Below are 17185 nucleotides of genomic sequence, written 5' to 3'. Positions count from 1 at the left end.
TTCAGCTGCCTGTAAGTGTTGCATCTATTTCCTGCAATCCAGCTTCTAAAATGTTCCATTTAAGGTCAGAGGAGGTGTCGGTGTGTACAGCACTGAAACCGGCACGCTACGCTATAATTCACAGAGATGGTTTATTTAGTTTTTCTTCTTCTTCTTCTTTTTTTTTTTTTTTTTTTAATACTGATCTGATGCTGTTGCTGCGGAGATCTGAGCTGGAGGAAATGATGCAGATCAGGCTTAGATAATGCTCCTGCTGTCTCCTCCTCGCACCTACACAGACCAAGTCTATTTTTACTTGTGGCTGCGTTGCATCATTTTCTGGTTCAGTTACATGTTCTGTTGCAGGGAGAGAGAAAAAAATAAAGTTACCACACAGACTCCTCTTCTTCTGATTAATCTAGGTTTCTAGTTTGCAGTCTTTCTGTGTCTCTGGTATCAATCAACCAGTCAAACTTTATTCATGGAGAACTTTTCATACAAAAGATCCAGCCCAAAGATCAAAAATAAAACAAACAAAAAAACAGAGATACCTGTTCTCCCACACATGTAAACAGACACACACACACTGAGGTAATGATATCACACTCTCACCACTTTGAAGGTGAGGAAGCACTGGAGACATAAATGTTTAAATTATAATTATAATTTAGTAATTACCTAAAGGATAAAATAATAAACTAAAAAATATTACATAATAAAATAAATAAAATAAAATTAAAGTCATGCTAAAAAGGTACAAATAATAAAATAAGTTAAAATTGAACTGAAAAGATAAAAAAATAAGCAAAAGTCAGGAAAAACATTGGACTAAAAAAATATAAAAAGATAAAATTAATTAAATGCCAGACTAAAAAGGTAAAATAATTAAAATTCAATAAATAACCAGACTTAAAGGTATGTTTTTATCTCTAACATCTCGTCTTCCATTCACAAACTCTAAATTAAAGCCCTTTTATTTAAATATTTCTGGGTTTTGAGCAAATCCTGAGAGTACGCCGAAAATTTGCATTGTTCCACATTTGCCTGAAGTAGCAGAATCTCCTGTAGCTGAAACACGGACATTTAATGACAAAACTTAACTGAATAAACCTCCTCCTCCTCCTCCTCCTCCTCCTCCTCCGTCAGATCGAGCATTGCTGCTCCTCCCTGGAGTCTCGGCTACAGGGCGTCGGTGAGGTCCAGTCTCACGTGCGGGACGTCTTCTCGCGTCTCGCCGACCTCGACGACGAACTGGACTCCCTCAGTCCCGTCGGACGCGACGCAGACTCCCTGGCCTCCCAGGCCGATGCCCTGAAGGGCTTCCTCTCCCGTCTGTCCAACCTCAGGACGGAGCTGGAGGGCCATGCCTCAGAGTGCAGCACCATGCTGCGGCGAGAAGGCTCCTCACCCGACCTCCTGGCTCTCAGGAGGGAGACGGAGGCTTTGAGCCGCCAGGCCGGCAAGGTGAGAGGGGACGGGGACAAGAAGATGATGGTGCATTTAAATGTTGGGTTTGGTTTAATCGTTTTTATTCCTCTTCTCTGCAGCTGAGTGAGCGCGGCCAGGCCAGGCTGGACCAGATCGAGGATGCCGCAGGCAGGGTTGGAGACTTCTACCGGCTTGTGGCCGAGCTGCAAGGCCTGCTGGGAAGGGCCGAGGATGGGCTGAACGCGCAGAGCGTGGTCGGCACGGAGGTGGAGACGATCAAGCAGCAGCTGCAGGAGTTCAAGGTAGGACTTCGCGCACGTGTGAATTAGAGTGAATGTGAAGGTTTCGCCGCCGCTGCGTTGCCGTAATTAACTGTGAGAGTGTGAGGAGCCGAGAGAATCTGAAATGACTCGTTTGTAAAAGTGTGTAAAAAAAAGGAATTTGCACAGATGAACAGAACATACTCAGCGTAACGTGAGCTGTGGTTTTGGAGCGCGGCTCTTTGTGTGTGCGTCATGAATAGAGACATTCAATATTTGTGGAGCCTCTGAGGGGGTCTGTTCTTTCCCTCTTGTTCAAACCTCCAGAGGCCGTGAGGTAAGGATGTTTATGAGCGAGGCGGCTGCTGCTGCTGCAGAGTGACACATCCCTCTGTAAAAAGCTGCTGAATCATGCAGCTTTTTCCTCTGTAAAGGATCATTCTGATGCTGCAACATCTCCTCCGTCGCTCCTAATAAACACGTTTCAGAGCCGTCGCTCCTGTAGCGTTTTGACCCGGTTAGCCTTGTCACCACGATGATGGACAGCAGTCTATATTTGATACCGGACCAGATCACATGTCTCCCCCTTTTCCCCTTCGCTCCCCTTTCTTGTGGTGAAGCTCGGCGCTCTAACAGCACCGGGGGAATGTCTGCGCTGCCTCTGATGTCGCTGCTGCTGCTGCTGCTTTTCACCACATTTGACCATTGTTGTAAAACACAAGATGTTACTGGTCGTCTGGGTTTTTGCACAATGCGGTCGCGTTTAATGGATTGACCAGAAAGGAGTTAAATGTTTAAAGATACGGGCTCCTTGTCAACACAGATTACTTGTTTTATGTTTTTATTTATTTAAAAAGGACATTACACATTAATCAACTTCATAGTAAATGTGCCAGCTGGCTAATTTTCAACTGTAGTCCTTTCATCACTAAAAACCAGGCATTAGCCATTAGGCTAGCACAAAGCTAAAACAAATACACTGACCAGAACAATGGATGAGAATGGAAATAACATGCAGACTATAAGGCAGATACAGCTAATGATGAAATTAATTCTACTGTAAAAACGTCCTTGAGTTATTGAAATTACATGGGTTTATGATAAAATATGAATTGTTCTATCAGTGGAAATGTCTGTAAAAGTAAAACGTTCCATGTGTAATATTTTAAAAGTAAGAAAAGCTGGTTTGTCCCATCAATGCTCCACAATTTACAGTTTACAAGGGCATAAAACACAGAAAAACCACCATAATATCTCATTAAAAAGCTGAAATTGAGAAAAATATCTTCACTTTGCGGGTCAAGAATCTGCTATTATACTCAAATAGATCCAACTCAAGTACTTAATGTGAGAAACCAGCATAAATAAATAATATTTTTTATCTTAATTCTGTCCATTTAAAGAGAAATTCCTCAAACCACAGGAGCTAGACTCAGTAAAATGCTTTGCTGGCACCTTTTTTTTTGTTCTTCTTTCATGTGCACAGACTCGTCTTTCAGCCCGACTACTATCATTAAGGAGCACATTTTCTCTCCGTGATGTAACATCCTGTCCACTTCAGACAGCTATGCGAGGGCTCGGGAGAATTATTCACGAGTCCCACGCACGACCACAACACACGGAACCGTTCTCTCCTAATCCGCCGCCGCCGCCGAGCTCCGAGCAGGTCGTGCTTCTTTATTGAAAACGAGTGATGAATCATGTGAAGGGAGCTCTAATCGCTTTCATGCATCTGAAGAATTTAGTAGGAGTCCTGCTCGTCCCTCAGAGAGACGTCTTCTTTAGATGTGTGGGTGGATCAAAGAACATTTTTCCCATTTCATGACACTACCTCTTCATCCCGACTCTTTCTTCTTTTTCTCCCCGTCATGTTATTTATGTCGACATCTTCATTGCCCTCGTATCCCTCTCTTGGCCTACTAACCTTTCTGTGTGCGTGTTTCTTAAATCCCTTCTGCGTGTTTCTGAGTTTCTTCCTCTTCATTTTTTCTCCCCCCTCCCGCTGGGCTCCTAATGAGGCGAACGTGTCGAGAGAGAACAAACAGAAAGAGGAGATAACAAGGTGTTGAAAGGAGGAGAGGAGAGATTCAGACGGAGCTGTGAAAAGATGAGGAGGCGGATGAGACGCCGTGTGGAGCTGTTATGTGCAGTTTTGTGGTTGAATGAATGATGCAGACTTCATACAGGTGTAATCAGGTCAACGGAATACTTGGAATACTGCGTTTACATGGTTCAAAGAGACAGCTGGTGACACCCAGTACAGATCTAATGTAGTGCGGTTATTTAAAAAAGAGAAAAAAACATTTTCATTGAAATAAAAATCTGCAAATGAGGTGGTAAAATGTCAAGCCTATGGGCATCTTGTTGCATTAGAAATATGTAAATAATTCCTTTCATTTGCTTTTTTTTCTGTATTAAAGGGACATTAAAAAGGGACATAAATGAAATACGACAGGTGAAAAAACCTTTGATTACATGAAATCGGACTAAAGATGTGATGGATGTGATGCAAACTTTGGTTCCCATCACTTACGTTTGTTATATACTCTGAGAAAAGCGAGAAAATATTTAGTTCGTTAATACTTCCTCATAGGCCCCTCCCACTGCAGCATTCCTCACACACGCTAAGCATCGTGGGAGATGGAGGATTAGAGGCACTTTTATTAGTAGTATTTTTTTTTTTATTCATTCAGCATGCACACTGCAAAAAAAGGAATTTCAAGAAAGCAATAAATCCTTTTATCAAAGAAACACGTCTTATATTTGGTTCAGACAAGAACTTTGTGCTAATTTTGGCAAGCAAAACAAAAGCTTTGGCAGATTTTTTTTTTTCTTAATACAAGATGATTTTATTGAATATAAGAATGTTTTGCTTCTTTGTAGTAATGCTCTTTTTGCAGTGCACCCACACACACACAGATTAGCAGCCACACTGTGAGTATTAGCATCTGGGAGCTCACATAGCTGCCGCTAGCATTTCTGCTACTCCCGCTTTAACCACGCCCACTTCCAATTTCCAACCAATCACAGAGTAGTTGTCAGACTCACACAAGGTAACTGAAGGTATTTTAGATCAGATTAGGTTCAACTTTATTGTCATTACACATGTAAAGGTACAGAGCAATGATGTGCAGGTTAGCATCTTACCAGAAGTAGCATAAATAGTGTGTTATATAAGAGGTATAGGACGAGTTGGTTACAGATGAAAACCTATGTACAGATGAGTGAGCAGAATGTTCACAATTATTAATTGAAGTACTATGAACATTAACATGGATGTGTTTGTGCGTTAAATGTAAGTGGACTGTACACAGGAACTACAACATCATTTATACTAGAGCTAATGGCAGATGATAAATTAGGTGAAACAAAATACAGACAAAGTGAACATTAAACAGTGCGTTGTCTTTGCAAATAGAAAGCGGTCACATCAAGGAGAGCTCGCTCCACCCGGCCACCCTTGTTTCACACTTTGGGATGGGATATTAAAAGGACAGTTACTAAGGCAACCAGAGCCTGGGACATCCATTAGGGGCGTCAGCTACAAAGAGAGGGAACGATGGAATAAATAAATAAATAAATAAAAAAAGGCAAACCATGCACAGTTTCTACCAGAGACAGAGGGCGGAGCTAACGTCAGCGGAGAATGTTTACGTACCTGCAGTTACTGCTTGTTGCCACAGGTGTCGCCAAAGAGACCAAGACTGAGATGTGCAATATTAATCGTTAAGATTTTAATTAAAGTTCATGAGCAATCTCCATAAACGTGAAGTGAGAAAATATAAAGACTTGGAGAATTATTGGTAACAGGCAAATAAAAAAAAAAGTATTTATTTGTTATAAGGCCTTTCCATGTAGTTTTCAGCTGTGCTTGTAGCCACTGGCTCATGACTGCAAATTTATATTTTTTAGGACTAATTTCAATAACTTTGGCCAATTTCGAAGTTTTACTTTATCAAAACAAATGCATATGTCCAATTATTTGATTTATTATTAAAAACTTTTCAAAACCATTAACATGTGCATCAGTTTTACACTAGTTAAAGTGCGATTGGCTGCACAGTAAGAAGGTGGATACCACGCTTGCATTGTTGTTGTGTGCGTATTAGCCGTCTGACATTAGCTTTAAGCGCTGCTGCTCCAAAGTACATCCTCAAAAGCTTGTTAGCAGAGATAAATGGAGTAGTCCATTAATCCCAGTGTGAAATTACTGCATTACATCTGCCAGGAGGCTCATGAATCATTTAACCATAAACAAACAACACAAGGACCCACAAAGAGGGATCCTCCCATTATGTGTGTGTGCGTCTGTGTGTTATTTCATTTTATTTATTCATCACACTCTGGTTATTTATGCTGAGCCTTCATCGAATGTAGGACTTATAATTCCTTGTTGGAGAAGTTAAAGCCGAAAAGTTGAAGAGAGACTTGGTGCTGCCGTCTGTGGGAGCGTGAGGAGCATCGGAGAAAAAAATAAATACGTAAAAAAAGGGTCTGTCACTCTATCTGGGGGCAGAGGGGTATTTATAGGAGGGCAACAAGGAGAGGACGGCAGGGGTGGATATTGTCACGAATGGAGAGAAAATGCAGAGAGGACGATAAGGGGAGAGAGGGATGGAGGCGATAACAGAGACGTTCTGGTTTGTCCTCTGTCTGACTCTTTCTAGACCCCATTTAGTTTTTATCTCTTCTCTGTATAATATCTATATAACCGCCACGGCTCTCTGCTAATAGTCTGAAGAGGAACAGATATATATATATATATATATATATATACACAAAGAAAAAAAAGATGTGAAAATGTCCGTCATTCACTTTTATAAACACTCTCCTCCCCTGCTCCGTCTCCACCTCCCTCTGCCATCTCTCTTTCCCTCTGTAACCGATCCAACTCTGCTCATTTCAAAACTAAACATGTCTGTCTGGCTCCAAAACAGACCAGGCCACCCCTCTCCCCTCTCCCCTCTCCCCTTCCCTCCGTCCCTCCGTCCCCCGTCCCTCCGTCCCTCCGTCCCCTCCCCCATCAGACCCCGTTTCCAATCCAAAGCGATGATGTCATGCCGATGCTTAAAAAGACGAGGGGGGCTCAGGGTGAGGTGTGTGTGTGTTTGTGTGTGTGCGTGTGTGTGTGTCTGGGCATGGGTGGAGGCCAGCCAGGGGATGAGGGGTCATGGGAGTGGGTGGTGACGTTGTCGGATTATTGTTTAAACTTCCCAACAGTGATCTCACAGCGACGTACTGGGTGGACGAGGCGGAGGGAGCAGCTCTCTTCTCCTTCTCGCTCTCTCTCTCTTTGTCTCTGTCTTAAGAATCTCTGCTACACTGCAATATATGCAAAACAGGCCGGGCCTCAAAAGGCTCCTCTGTGCTCCTGGTAAACAATCAAGTGTGTGTGTGTGTGTGAGATGAGGCTGGGGAGGAGGCTGGAAGCAACAAATGTCTGAGTTCCCTTATTGTTGAACAGAAAAACTAAATTTAAACTGTTGAACTTGGGAAAAAGTGTTTGGACAGATTCACTGAAACTGAGAAACTTTTGGACCTGACATTAATGTGGATGTTACTTAGACATGTAGCCCCCACCTAGACCAGACCAGCCCCCCCGCCCCCCTCCCATCATGCCATATCAATGACACTCCTTGATGGCAGCAGCAATCCCCCAGCGAACGTTTTAGGAACAACTCAAAGCACAAGGTGTTGACCTGGCATCCACATTCACTAGATCCCACTAGAGCCTCTCCCCTCATAGACCCCCCCCCCACTAACAACATCCTGTAACCAGACACCACAGGACGCCCTCAGAAGGCTCATGTCTGGTCATAATGTTATGCCTGATCGGGTTATGTTCCTCCTTTTGTTAATTAGAAACAAAAATCATGGACAAAATTAGATAAACTAGAGGTTACACAGCTTTAGCTGCGATGCTAAGAGCTAGCATCAACTTAATAATGCTAGTTATTAGCATGCTAGGATACTTACATTGGCTAAGTAGCACTACACATGAGCTTTTTCATCATCCAAATTATTTGACAAACTAAAATTAAGGACCAAAGTGATTATATCTAATGCTAAAAGAGACAGGGTAGTGTTTTAAATTACAGCGTTATCTTTCTAATTGTTGACCGGCCGCTACAGACGTGCTGCTAACCTGACACGTGTTACAACTCATGCTATTGATTTGGCTCTAATTTAAAACCGTACCTTAAAAACAACAACAAAGGAATGTTCCCCAGTCAGATATCTGCTATTCATCATGTGCATGTTTATACCGGCCTGTCCTGTCTGCACATATGTGCTACCGTGGAATCCGTGTTTGTATTTCGGGTCGCGCCGTGGCCTGATGAGAGGTGTGTGTGTGTGTGTGTGTGTCTGTGCACCCTGTATCGGAGGATGCTTCTAATTCCAGTCTTTTTCGGGTTGCAACCGGAATCTCAGCTGTCTCCTCGCCCCACCCTCGCACAAGCAGACACACACTCTCACACTCACACACACACACACATCAGGGTGTGGCATCAACATCTCTCTGCATGCCCCTGGCTCGCTGCGACCCTAAGCAGCTGACATAGTCTCTGGGTGCGATGAGAACACACATTTACTCACTGGTGGTTTAGCGGAGGGGCGTTAGGAGAGAGGCTCTAAACCCGTAGCTGCAGATGGACATTCCTCATTCCTGGGAAGGGCTGGTTAGTCTGGGTGACAGCAGCGCAAGAGCGTGTGTGTCTTTGTGCACATGTTTGTGAAAAAATAAATAAATAAATAAATCTCAGTCCTAAATCATGACTGCACGCCTCCCCTGTCCTCACCCCTGCCATCTCCTTCCTCCTCCTTATTGTTTCATCCTCCTTCCGTCCCATCGTCCTCGTAGCGTTCAGTCCTCAGAGAATCTGGAAGCCCGTGACTCACTGTCCTTCCCCGCACCGACTGTGTCAGCAGCTATTTAATGACCGGCGTAGAAGTCGAAGCCAAACTGGGCCAGCGGCTCCCTCCTTGTCTTCGGTTTATGCTGTGAAGCTATATTAGAGAGAGTCTGACCAACTCAAACCACGGGCGCCATGTTTGCTGCCACGGAGGGAAGATTCGACAGCGTGACCCAACGTGGGCGGATGTGCTGCGTTGAAATAAATGTCTTATTTTCACCATTAACGGGTCTATAAATGTTATCACCGATGTCTGACAGTATGTAAAAGGCCCTCACTTAAATATCCCAGCGTCTCCTTACTTTAAATGTCTTAAATCACCTCATCAGTCGCGGAGCTGTGCACCTACATTTTGAAAATCCTCTCAAATGTCTAAAGCTAAAACATTTTTACCCTCTCGTGGTAGTCATTTTTTTATCATTATAAAAGTTTATTTAAAAGTGCAAATCTTCCTCTAAATCTCCGGCGTGATGAGAATTTAAGAGACTTTTACGAGACTTGCAGCTCATTTGCAAAAAAACACCTTTCACTGGAAACATGTGCAAAGAGCAATTATCGAATTTCAGATTCTCCGCTTTTAATTTGCATAAAACTGTAACTGAAACGCAGCTCCTCCCATTTTACGCCTTCGTCTCATCCGAACATTCAAATCCACAAATATTTCCGCAACAACATGATCCTCTCAGAATTAATAAACCGTAGAGCGGCCGATCAGCGTAATTCAGGAAAAACGCTCTTCCTGAGTTCCTAGGGTCCTAGCCTCCAAGCTAATAGCGGCTCTTCCTGTTTTATATTTGAATGAAGAATAACGACCACTGCCAAACGCTGGTATGAAGAGTTATGTCCTGTTGACTGTCGTCTGTGAGCGATTTTTGGTGCCAGACACCAGAGTTGGCCTTGTTGCTGGTAGTTCTTAGATGACGGTGCTGTTGTACCCAGGCCGTAAAACCCACATAGCATCGAGCTATGTGTCCACCTTTTAAAGTCTTACTGCCAAACAGGCTGAAAGAAAAATATTTTTATAAGAAAGCTGCATTCTGCTTTTCAAAATACGCTCCTCATTTATTTATGGTGCTGTGCATCTATTAAAGGAACACGTATTGAAACAGAGAACGACTTGGAAGTGTTTCAGCCGGGCTCTGGAGTTGACCTGTTTTCCGTAGTTAGCGGTCATTACGCTGCTCTAATTCAAACCTTGAAGTTGTGTGCAGGGAGGAGAGTTCAATGTGTCAGAACCCAGTGACCCTCCCATGACTCCCCCAGCTAATCCAAGTCATTCGTCATCCCCACTCTCTCCATTTTCCTGGACTGCTTTTCTGCGTCTCCGCTCTCCTTCCTTTCTGCTGCTTCTTTGCGTCTCTAAATCTTTTCTGTGATTTTTTTGTTTTGTTTTGTTTTTGTGTTACGGGTGTGATCCAGGCCATTTGTCTGCATGTCTCCTCTCTATGTGAGAGTGTCCCTCTCTTATTTCAGTCTCAGTCGTGTGTTTGTTTTGTCTCTCTCAGGGGCTGATTGGATCACGCTAACACAGTTTCTCTAATCATATTACCTGATTTGGTTCGGCTAAACTTTCCTGTAACCTGCTGGCACACACACAGACACACACACACACAGAAACACACACATCCTATGCATGATTTATGCAGACATAAACTCCAGTATGCATCTGCGACTGATGGAGAAAGTGAGGGACTGTCTTGTATGATCTAAATATGTCTGGGACGGTGTGAGTCAACGCATACGTGTGATGTGTGTGTCTGTGTGTGTGTGAAGTGTGTGTAATGTGTTGGCCTCCCTGCTCTCAGGTCCTGTATTGTTTCAGCTGTTGTGAATTAGAAAGGCATGCCACGGCTCAGCCTCCTCCCTCCGTCTGTTTTCACCCTCGTTTCACTCAGTTCAGTGAAAACCTAAATAATTATCCGACCTAAATTCACGTGACCAAAGAGGACAAATGTTTTAAATTATTTTTATTTTCATTAGTTAAATTAAGCGTCTTTGTCTTGATCAAATATTCTTTAGGATTTAAAAACGTTGGCATTTTATTTATTATTATTGGAGGTCCTGCATCAAGGTTTCAACTCCTCCTTTGCTGCCACTTATAAATATTAAAACAACAGAAACACTGAGACAAACTGAAGCAATTCAGAATCTATATTACATACTTTATTGGCAGGAGATGGAGAAAAGCATTTCGAGGGTGGATGTTCCAGTTTTTATGAACGTATTATATATAAAGCTTTTACCAGACAGAGGTAGCTAAGTGGAGGACTGGACTGAAGCGATGAAAAATACATAGATACAAGATGGAAAAGTTGACGTTTTTACTTCATTCTCACTCAGAAACATATTTAGAAATTCACTTTGTGATTCTTTGTTTGCAAAAGAGAGCGCCTTTTTATTTCCTTTTTTTTAAAATGGTGTTATTATGGAGTGAATATTGCTTTCTATATCAAATACATGATAATACTTTACGCCAACACATGTAGCAAACATCGAATAATATAACTTTTTTAAATAGATGAGACAAATAATATAGTTTTTTGTAAAATGCATGCATACATTTTCTCGTTCACACCTCCGACAAACCATCGACTCGGACGTCTTCTCTGCTTTCCATGCATACGGTTCTAACTCAGAAACAGTCCACTGCTGCATCTGCTCTCCGTCGGTGTGTGCGAGCCGAGCTGTGAGAGTCAGGTGTGGACGTGTGGGAGGTGGAAGAGGCTCAAAGAGAAAGAAAAAAGAGGAGGTGGAAGTCCGCGCGCGTGACGGCAAAAAGACAGAGAGACGACCTCTAGAGTTGACTCCTCAGCAGGCAGCCTCACAGGTGTCGGTTCGCGTGTGCGGGAAACGAGGGGAGGTCACGAACACAAAAAAAAAAAGAAAAAACAAAAAGACGGAGAAAGGAGCCTATTTTTACCTCCCTGAAACTCGTCGTGTGGTGCAAATCGCCGCAGAGGATCGACCTCCAAAGTGTTTCTAACGAGGAAAAGTCCTCCCTGCGTTAATCTCACACCGACGTTAAACTGCATCTGACTGCCGGCTGCCAGCTGAATGAAAACAAGCTCGGCCCGGGGAACGTGTGAGCTTTTTATTAGGCTGAAAGAATGCGTGCGTGCAGACTAATTTACCGTTAAATTGAAGTAGTTGGCCCACCTGCACACATATGCAAATAAACAACACAGATCTGCAAAGCGCGGACCTACTGTTCTGACCGTCAGTGCGCACATGATGGACGGGGGCGTTTATTAAACTTATCGAGCTTATTGATGGTGGCGTGTGTGTGTGTGTGTTTGCATGGCTGTGTGCGAGTTTGCCCGACTTCTCTTTGTGTCTCTGCCTGAGGAGGAACAATAAATGCTTTCACACACACAGAGAGAGAGAGAGAGACAGGTGAAAAGCTGGTTAATATAAAACCAGCTCTGAGAGAAGGAGGGTGTGTCGGGAGGGCGAAAGCACGGATGGGAAAGAGATGGCGGCCACATTTTTGTCGCGCTGCCAGGGAGAGGCTGAGAGCGTGACGAACGAATAGATTGAAAAACAAGATGTGGAGGAAGAAATGGCTTTAAATGACTTATATGAGGTTTATTATAGATACGCTCTCGGCTCGGGAGGCAGGCGAAAAAAAAACGAGACGGAACAAAAAGTCTGTTTTCCCATCGACAGGTGTTCCCCCATGAGCAAATAAACGACCCAGAAAAGTCAATAATAGCGACTCTGTGCCCTCCACCTGCGTTTGTGTTTGTGTCACTTAGCTACACTAAGTGGTTTCCAGCCTCTAGACGCAGACGGCGGCGGGTCGAGCCCTCAGCCCGGGCTCAACCATAACAGCTTTACGCGTGAATAACCGGGCGTTTAGGTGGATGCAGGGATCCACGCAGCGGAAAGTTTTGCAGAAACGACAACGCCGCCCGTGGGAAAATCGAACCTCCGATCCTTACGTCGGTGTTCCCGTCTCTGAACACCCTGCCCGTCAGTTGACTCGTAAACTGGCCGTGACGGCTGAGGAATGAATGGAAGTCATAGTCGAGGAGGGGAGCACGGGATCCGCGGGGGGAGCTGACTAATCGAATTTAAACTTAAACAGATCATTGGGGGGTCATGGGTGGAGGCGCAGACTTTGCCCCTGTTAGCAGCCAGTGAGGCAGGGGAGAGGGCATTATTCAAATGAACTCATTTAATGAGATTAATCCGGTTATCAGTCCCTCTTCGCCCTCTCTCCTGGTGGCTGGAGCACATCTGCAAATGCTCGTATTCAAAAACAAAAAAAAAAAAACCTGTGTGCGCAGGTTGTCGGTTAGCTTTTCGTGGTCACGTGAGGGGTTTGTGCATGTGTGCACGTGGGTGTGTGTGCGGCAAACCAGCGACAAACCCCTTTTGTTTCTATGAAGACGTTTGCCTTGGACGCGGCTATGACAGCTGCAGCGCAACTGACAGAGAGAGGAGGGTGGGTGTTTGGAGGGGGTGGGCAGTTAAAAAGAAAGAGTGGAGTATTTAGCATATTTGACATGCAGGCCACGGGCTGCTCTGTGCAACAGTTGAGAAGGAGAAAGCCAGAGGCAGCAGTGCAGAGGAGAAGGAGAGATCAGTCGCATTCTGCCGGGCGGCTCTAAACAAACAAGGCAAAGAAGAAAGAGGAGGAGAAACCCCACGGCCGACGCAGACGAGTCTGTGAGAGGAGAAAAACAAAGTGGCTTAAAGTTCCCTGCCTCTGCGCCGTGGCTGCAGGTTGCCATGTTTGCTGCTATCCCCCCTTCTGTCTGAGTGGGTGGCTGCTCAGAGGTTTTCTATGGCATCCTGCAGGAACAGACAGCACCCCCTCCTCCTCCTCCTCCTCCTCCTCCTCCTCCTCCTCCTCCTCCTGTCCTGTTTCTTTTTCTTTTTTTTTTATGCACGGCCCCTTTTCCTCCCGGCCCCTCGGTTCGGTGTCTCCCTTGGACACACACACACACACACACACACTGACACACACACTCTCCTCAGCCAGATTGGATTTCAGTGGAGGCGCAGACGGGAATGCACAAGTGGAGCCTGTGAATATCACAGACTTTTTTGTGCGTCTGTAGCTCCTTTTCATTTTCTTTTTTAACACCACTTCCAGCTTTAGTTGGACTAGACTTTCAAACCACAGTTCACCTGGAAAGAGGAAAATAATGGAGCGAATTAAAACTTTCCTGGACTTTTTCTTTTGGTTGTGGTGGGGGGGAGAGAAAAGGCAGCTCATTAGCGATAAGCCTCTTTCTCTGCAGTCAGCTCACAGTCCCACCCTCTCTCCTCCACCTCTTTTCTTTCTTTTTCTTTGACTCTGGAGCACAAAACCCCAAAAACAGGGAAATGATAGAGAGGGGAGGAGGCGGTTTTGCCTCGAGAGAATTAAGACTGGATTACAAAGATGTGATGAATGTAGCAAGCTCGCTCTCACAAACCTGGTGGCAGGATACTGTATCATGTTCTTGCCCTAAGTCATCTGGGTTATATTATAGTATATTTAATAATTTTAATTCATTCATTTTTTTATTTTTACTCCTTTATTTATTTAGTATTAACAGCAGACCCTAACCCTGCTTTATATGGAATAATCTGCCCCGTCCCACTATTTTTTGTTTGTGTATTTTTTTTTCCTAATAAGCAAAATCGGCTCTGAATCCACGCCCCCTCTTAGCACCCTGCTTCCCTTTCTCTCACTATTTTACTCCTTTACACCACTTTCTCTCTCTTTCACCCCCTCTCTTTTTGTTTTTTATTTTTTTTGCTTTCGGGGGAGAGGAAACCGGCACGATTGTAGCACTTCCTGTGTTTTAATACCAGTGCAGGAAACAGAACAAACGGAGCTGAATTCAAACACAAACAGTGAGAGAGCAGGGAGGGAGGGAGGGAGTGAGAGAGGAGGGGAGGGGAGGGGAGGGGAGGGAGCAGCGAGAGAGCGAGAGGAAAAGAGGGAGATTTTTTTAGCAGCTGCAAACCATTTCAGCTGTGTAGTGGCCTGAGAACAGAGGCTGGGAGAGAAAGAAAAGAAGGAGAGCAAAGCTCGCGGAGCCCACACGTTTCAAAGGGAAGAAGAGGAGGAATTGGGATTGCGTGGCACTTTGCTTCATTCTCCGTACGGAGTCGGGGAGCAGGAGGAAAAGAAAGCCTGCAAAGAAAGAAAGAAAGAAAGAAAGAGCGAAAGGGAAGGGAGCGTGTCCTGGGATTGTCTGCTACCGGAGAGGAGAGGGGGGAAGACCTTGCTGCAAAGCAAAGCAAAGCTCAGAGCTGGGAGGGCTGTCTGAGACTTTGCCCTCTGGATACAGTCCCACGACTCACTGCTCTACCTTCCTCGGCTGCCTGCTTGCCTGGCTGGTCCAGGATCCACCCCCCCTCCGAACCCCCCTTCTTTATTTCGCGGGTGCCCTCTTTCACTCCACGAGCCTTCCTGCTTTCGATCTACTGTACCTCTTCCCCCGGAGCTGTGGATGATCTGAGGATGAGGGAGAATGAGAGCAAAGATAAAAACAAGGACTTGAAACACTGATGGGGATTTGCCTTTGTTCTGGATTTAGTATTTTCTTAAAATACTGGACTGTCAGGCTGTCGGATGGCGGTGATTTCCTCTGACTCATGATGAATGTTATCACGCTGATGAGATGTCTTGAAAAAATCAGGTTTTGTTTTGCAAGTGCAAGAGCCTGATCCTTTGTGATGGAAGTGGAGGACAGAAAAAGAAAAAAGAAAAGCTGTGGACTGCTTGAACACTCACCGGACCACAAAGTGGCAGTGACTTGGTGAAGGAATTTCTATTTTCGTGTTTTTTTTTTTGTTTTTTTTTCTTGAGTATGGTTTCTTGCCTCAGTAAGCTCTGAAGGATAGACATTTTCTATATTTTTTGGCTTTCGTTTACCAGTTGTAATTCATGTCATTCATTTCATTTTTCTGCATGAAACCTTTTTGAACAAAGGAAGACAAAAGTGACACAAACCCGTGGAGTATTGTACTTTCCAGTTCATCGCACCCCACGCAGCCTTTCTTTTATATAACGCAGACTGGGTTTTCTCACCTTAAAAGGAGACTTTTACACTTCCCTGGCTGCCTCTCGCTGAGTCTGAGAAGTTGTCCAAGCCCTTTCTGCCTTTTCCTGTTGTGCCACAGTGAAGAGAGGAGACGAGAAAGGAAGGAAAGAGGCAGGAGCCCGATGGAGGAGGGGGGAGTAAAAGACTCAAGGAATGATTTGTTGTGCATGTACTTGGATATGAAGGAGAGGGCAGTACTTTGCAATTGTGATAGCCAAACAAAGGGATGTTATCTTTACGGCGCTCACCTCACCTTGGACTTCTCAGACAGGGAGATGATGACTGTTCTTTTCCCTTCCTCCACCACCTCTCTCATTCCACCGTTTCAAACAAACAGAGCTGGTGATTAATATGGTGCCGAGGGGGAGTGCTGTCTCTTTAACTCCCTCGCTGATGCCACACAGCATCTCGGAAAGACCAAGGAAACACTCAACTGTTGAAGTGACATAGTCGAGGACGTAGCATATGGAACATATTTTATTTTTTTTTTTAGGATGTGAAACCTGAAGGGTTTGGGAAATGCAGCCAAATGGACTGTCTCACTTTGGGGGACTATTAGACTTGTGACCTTTCAGAGGAAAAGTACTCCCATTGTCCACGCAGACACCTTTACTGCGTGATTAATTTCTTTAAGTGCAGTGTTGTACCTGCACCTTAAATCACAACCACTGCAGGGTTTTTCTTTGGCATAATGGGGAAGCCCCTGAGCCGTCCGGACTGTCTGAGGCAGAACCCTCGCTGCCTTGGAAAGGGTGATGAGGAGGAGGCATACATAGAGGATTGCTACGTCCCGCAGCGATCCATTTATGATACCATGCGTATCAATGAGCAGATTGACCAAGGGACCAAACTGTGTCAACCCTCCAGGAGTACGCTGGGTTCTGGTGGGGAGGTGAGAGGAGAGGGGAGTACGTTATCCAGCAACGGCACCATCGGAGCCGATCTCGGTGGCGTCTTTGTTTCCAGGAGTGTGGATAACGCTGGAGGAGTAAAGAAACTAGATGAGAGGGTGATCTTTGATGCCCTGAAGCTAACCGGTGACCTTCAGATCATGTCGCCTCCAGTTGGACTTGCAGGGTCAGGTTTGCCTATTGCTCCATCCTCATCTGGATCTGGTGGCGTGGCTGCAGTGGCTAAGAGGCGGCATCAAGGCGGCGACAAGAAGGACAATCCGAACCGGCGGTCTTGGAAAGCTTTTATGCCTCCTAGTTATCCTGAGTTTGCAGAAAGACTCGAGTTCTCATCCTCTGAAGGAGCAGAGAAGCGTTCGTCTGGGGCAGGGATTCCTCTGTCTCCTCTGCAGCCCATTCCTTCTCACCTACCCCCATCCACCCCTACATCCTCCACGCCTTTACCCCCTTACACCCCCTCCCCTTTATCGTCTGCACCACACACTCCTCCTGTCTCCACATCACCTTCTTTAACACCCACACTCAGCGTCATGCCTCCTCTGCAGCAGCATCCTCTCACCAGGCAAAAGCAGGTTCATCCCGGGCTGCAGAAGCAACAGAAGTCGACTCAAGCGGTGCCATCTCCTTCAAAAGAACGGTCACCTGCC

At 45.0% G+C, this 17185-nt stretch overlaps 1 protein-coding gene across 29 annotated transcripts in view; it reads left to right on the top strand.

Annotated features, from left to right (window-relative positions):
• Positions 1 to 17185, top strand: part of macf1a (microtubule actin crosslinking factor 1a) — a 228628-nt gene that overhangs the window by 166064 nt on the left and 45379 nt on the right. For all 29 annotated transcript variants that reach the window (XM_047605949.1, XM_047605955.1, XM_047605948.1 and 26 more), the window contains 2 exons: positions 1126 to 1443; positions 1527 to 1709. In XM_047605949.1, the coding sequence (XP_047461905.1) occupies positions 1126 to 1443; positions 1527 to 1709 (501 nt within the window). The remainder of the gene's footprint in view (positions 1 to 1125; positions 1444 to 1526; positions 1710 to 17185) is intronic.

Source organism: Mugil cephalus, chromosome 14 (assembly GCF_022458985.1).
Source record: "Mugil cephalus isolate CIBA_MC_2020 chromosome 14, CIBA_Mcephalus_1.1, whole genome shotgun sequence".
Classification (NCBI taxonomy): Eukaryota; Metazoa; Chordata; class Actinopteri; order Mugiliformes; family Mugilidae; genus Mugil; species Mugil cephalus.
Note: the sequence above shows the minus strand (reverse complement) of the source record. Positions and strands in the feature narration are given on the sequence as shown.